The 5,000-nt window shown below is 39.1% G+C and overlaps 1 protein-coding gene across 1 annotated transcript in view; it reads left to right on the top strand.

Moving 5' to 3' along the window:
- The window catches only part of tanc2b (tetratricopeptide repeat, ankyrin repeat and coiled-coil containing 2b), a 260,476-nt gene that overhangs the window by 77,409 nt on the left and 178,067 nt on the right, over positions 1-5,000 (top strand). The window contains 1 exon segment of the mRNA XM_056469097.1: positions 2,550-2,651. Within this exon segment, the coding sequence (XP_056325072.1) occupies positions 2,582-2,651 (70 nt within the window). The 5' untranslated portion in view covers positions 2,550-2,581.

Raw genomic sequence — 5,000 nt, 5'->3', positions numbered from 1 at the left:
ACAGGAACCGCTCCAGACGTCTTCCTGCTAATGTTATTGGATCATATAAAAGCTTGAATTTCTCTCTTTTGTACTCGTATATGCCTTCACAAGTATTATTGTTCTGATTCATCCAGTCTAAATAAGCTCTGGATATTTTAGGAGGCTTTTTATTGTTTTTTTTTTTTTTTTCTTGCACTCTTGCCTGTTTCCTGAATTCGATTACATGGAGAAAGCAATAATCCCGCTTAGTGCATTACACATAATGGCTTTTGGTCATATCCTTTTTCCAAAGCCACTGTCATGCCTCTGGAAGTTATTGCAATGTCTTGTTTTTAACACATGTTTAGTGCAATTTGTTGAAAGTTATTTGAATTGTGTCTGTGAATATTAATACCGGGGTGGCACGGTGGCTCAGCAAGAAGGTCGCTGGTTTCTGTGTGGAGTGTACATGTTCTCCCCATGTTGGCGTGGGTTTCCTCAGGGTGCTCCAGTTTCCCCCACAGTCCAAACACATGCGCTATAGGGGAATTCTATTAACTAAATTGGACGTAGTGTATGAATGTGTGTGTGAATGAGTGTGTATGGGTGTTTCTCAGTACTGGGTTGTGGCTGGAAGGGCATCCGCTGTGTAAAACATATGCTGGAAAAGTTGGTGGTTCGTTTCATTGTGGCGACCTCTGAAATGGAGACTAAAGGAAAGGAGAATGAATGAATGAGAAAAAACAGTTACAAAAGTAATCGAATGCTTTTAATATAGATCTGTGGATTCTTAAAGTGACAGCTCTGTTATCAAACAAAAGAGTGGATCATAATGAGAGATTCGCTGCTCTTCACTAAATCCCGTATTTTTACATCCCAATGTTGGCAGGTATAAATTTAAGGAACATACATTATCCATCAGTGGTGTAAAGTAACACATTACAAATACTCATACTACTGTAATTGAGTAGTTTTTCCTCAGAAATTGTCAATTACTAAGTCGTTTTTATATATGTGTACTTTTACTTTCCCTTTGAGTACATTTTTAGTGCAGTATCGGTACTTTTACTCCACTACTTTCCTTCAACCTGCAGTCACTACTTTATTTTTTCCTGTCTACAGTATGGGGATTAGAAGAATCAGTCCTGTCATTTCTGTCCAATCAAATCACACATAGAAGGTAAATCGTATCCTAGATATGGGCTATTTATAATTGCAGCAAACTGAAGCATTAAAAGTATCCAAAAGATGTCCCAAATCTTTACACGCATTGATCCAGAGACTGTTTAGATGCATGTCACTGATGAGAAAATGACAGATGTTTACTGTATGAAGACCGAAATGGCCTTAAACACCCAGCAGGCACAAGACGTCAACATGACATCAGATTGACGTTGTACGCCAATGTCGTGGGGACGTTACATTTTGTTTGGAAATGAAAATCGGGTTGACATCAGAACCCAACCTCAGGTTGACGTTAATGTCCAACATAAAATCAACCAAATATCAATGTCTAATGATGTTACAGCTTGACGTTGTGTAGACGTTACCATTATGACATCTATCAGACGTTGGATTTTGGTTGCCGTACCTGACGAATAAATGTCAGTATTTGATGTCAATATGACGTTGGTTTAAGATATTGGTTCGACGTTGGATTTTGGTCACTTTCCAACACAACCTAAAATCAACCAAATATCAATGTCTAATGATGTTACAGCTTGATGTTGTGTGGACGTTACCATTATGACGTCTATCAGACGTTGGATTTTGGTTGCCGTACCTGACGAATAAATGTCAGTATTTGATGTCAATATGACGTTGGTTTAAGATATTGGTTCGACGTTGGATTTTGGTCACTTTCCAACACAACCTAAAATCAACCAAATATCAACCTCTAATGATGTTACAGCTTGATGTTGTGTGGACGTTACCACTACGACATCTATCAGACGTTGGATTTTGGTTGCCATACCTGATGAATAAATATCAGTATTTGACATCATTATGACGTTGGTTTAAGATGTTGGCTCGACGTTGGATTTTGGTCACTTTCTGAAACAACCTAAAATCAACCAAATATCAACCTCATTTGACGTCGTTATTGGACATCAAAATAACATTGTCCTTAGACACTGGCTAGACATTGAATTTTGGTCACCTGACATCACAACCTAAATATAACCTAATATTAACATCTTATAATGTATACCTGCTGGGCAATAACTAAATGCATTACAGAATGTTACGTTTACACACATCCACAAATCACATGTAAATGCATCAGCTTTTTACAGCGTAATACTCACTACTCACTACTCAAGTACTTTTGAAAGGGCTTTGAGTAATAGTTACAACAGATACTTTTACTCTGCTTTACATTTTTCAGTACTCTTTCCACCACTGTTATCCATACATTGATTTGCCAGACTTTACAGGTTTAATAGCTGTCAAGATTGTATTTTGCACTGATAAAGTATTCTCGTTTTGTTAAAGGTCACTTCTCTGGCCTCTACTTTTGATTTCAAAATCATTCCCATAGTGTTTGCATTGCTAAAGCGTATTTTTTCCCCTCTCCACCTTTGCAGATATCGTGCGGTTCCCTCAGCCTGCTGCCACCATGTTTAAAAACAGCTTGAAAATGCTGCTGACGGGGGGCAGAGCCAACAGGAAGAGTCGCATCAGCAGCGGTCAGTCTCGGCTTTCATCTTTAAACACTCTGTGACATGTTTATCCACACAGAGATGACCTGACTGTGTGCTTATTTGTGTTTTCAAGAAACCAAACATGAAACCATATTTAAAAAACATCTCACCCAAAACTGACAATTCTGTCATCATCTACTCACTTGATCAAAACCTTGAGTTTCTTTCATCTGTTAAACACTAAGATATTTTGAGGAATGCTGGAAACCTGTAACCACTGACATCCATTGTATTTTTCTTAAATTGAAGTCAATGGTTACAGGTTTTCAGCATTCTTCAAAATATCTTTTTGAAGAGAAGTCTAACAATGCATCAAATCCAATGTTGTTACTACTCGTTCACATGTCCAAGACTTTGATGAAAGGTAAAAAAAATCCAGTCCACAGTTATTTTTATATTAAAAATACGTCATTTTGTGTGTTTTTTCACCAAATCAGTGACATTGTTTATGAATTTGGCAATTAAAGAGTTAAAATTCTGTAATTATCTAAACCAACCCAGGCTCATTATGAAAACGTAGTCCCGTGGACGTTTCTGGAGACCGCGAAATACGTAGCTGGGGGTACGTACGGCTGCATTTAATTTTTTTAAGCGAACGCTGCGGGGCGGTGTGACGCCGTTCCTTTCGGCGCTGCCGGCCGGCCTCTCGCCTCCGTGTGGAGGGCTTTCCTGCTGCAACCAGTTTGTCCGGTTAGCTCTTCGTGTACTTTGGTGGACTCGTGGCGCAGAGAGGGGCTGACCACGACGACGACGACCGGGTTTGAGTCCGGGGAAGAGCGGTTCCAGAAATCAGGTAAGAAAACAAAAACAAAATCCAAAAAATGAAGCGAACAAGTTCATCAAAGGGTGAGAATGTGGTCAAAATCCAAAAACGTGGTAAAAATCAGACGAGGGCTTTTCTTTTTCTGGACGGATTTTGTGAATCGTCGTTGGTTGGGTTTAGGAACGGAGGAGGGTGGGTCAGCCGATTGGCCGGTCGCACGGTCAATCATTCTGTCATCCAGGCAGACAGGCGGAAGGTCGTTCGACAGCGGCCTCTAGCGGGTTTACGCGAGAACGGCGCGGGAAATAGCGCGCACAGCGGCCTCTAGCGGATTCGCGAAAGCAAAAACTGCACAAATACGTACCTCCCGGGACGTATTTCGCGGTCTCCAGAAACGTCCACGAGACTACGTTCTCAGAATGAGCCTGGGTTGATCTAAACAATTTAATAGTTTTGATCAGGACTGAGGTTGATTTAACAGATTTATAAAAATTTTTTTGAAAGAAATATTAATCGGATGCATTTTTACAGCAGTTTAATTCAGTGGATGTTTTCATCCCTCACATAACAAAAGGGTAGTCAATTTGCCCAGAGTGTATCATTGAGTTTTTTTTTTTAAATTCGAAGCATTTTCTTAAAATATGTGTCAAAATAGGATTTGTCACCAAAAATCATTCTTCTAGCCAAAACACAGAAAAGCGATGGACAAATTAAGACTCAAAATCACCCCAGAGTGGATGAAAACATCCCAACAGCACATAAGGGTTAATATCATGGGACCTTTAGACACATATAAACTGATATTTGAATCAAATCACATTCAAATATCAGTTTCAAGTACATCTAACAAGATTAAATGTGTTCAGATTGATGAAAATTGGTGCACATAAACAGCCAATATTATCGTTCTAGAAGATTTTGACAGGAAGTATATGCATTTTCATGTGTTTACTGATATAAATGACAAATCTGCAAATCAGGCAGTGCATGAAGCAAGTAGTCTGATTTTCTGAAGGCATATTCATAGATGCCTGCAGGCCACTGGCTCACCTCATGCATATCACATGCAAGACTTGAAAGGAGATCACAAGCTCTCCAAGATCTCCGAACAGCCCATAACGTCAGACCTCACCGATTTTATCAGTTCTCAGAGAGGGAAAATAAAACCTGGTGAGGGAAAATTAAAAACTGAATTTGCCAGGTTAATGGCTTAAAGTCTTCAGGAGATATACAGGAAGAAATATTGAGAGATTGGTTTATTGTATGTAAGAATCCTTTTAGTGGTGATTTGTAAGTGAACAGCTTGTAAAAATAATGTAAATATCTTGAACTTCCACAACTTTTAATGATGGCCTATGAATTGATTTGCAGAACAATGAGCAAACATAAACATATCCATACTGAACTCACGAGGAAACATAACTATTTTACTTCTGTACTGTTTTTCAGTCGTATGAAAATGTACGGTTTTAAAAGGAGCGCCCATACACTCTTGCATTCACAACACTACAGCCAATTTAGCTTATTCAATTTACCTATAGCACATGTCTTTGGACTGTGGGGGGAACTGG

Source organism: Danio aesculapii, chromosome 12 (genome assembly GCF_903798145.1).
Source record: "Danio aesculapii chromosome 12, fDanAes4.1, whole genome shotgun sequence".
Taxonomy (NCBI): domain Eukaryota; kingdom Metazoa; phylum Chordata; class Actinopteri; order Cypriniformes; family Danionidae; genus Danio; species Danio aesculapii.
This window is presented reverse-complemented; position numbering and strand designations above follow the sequence as displayed.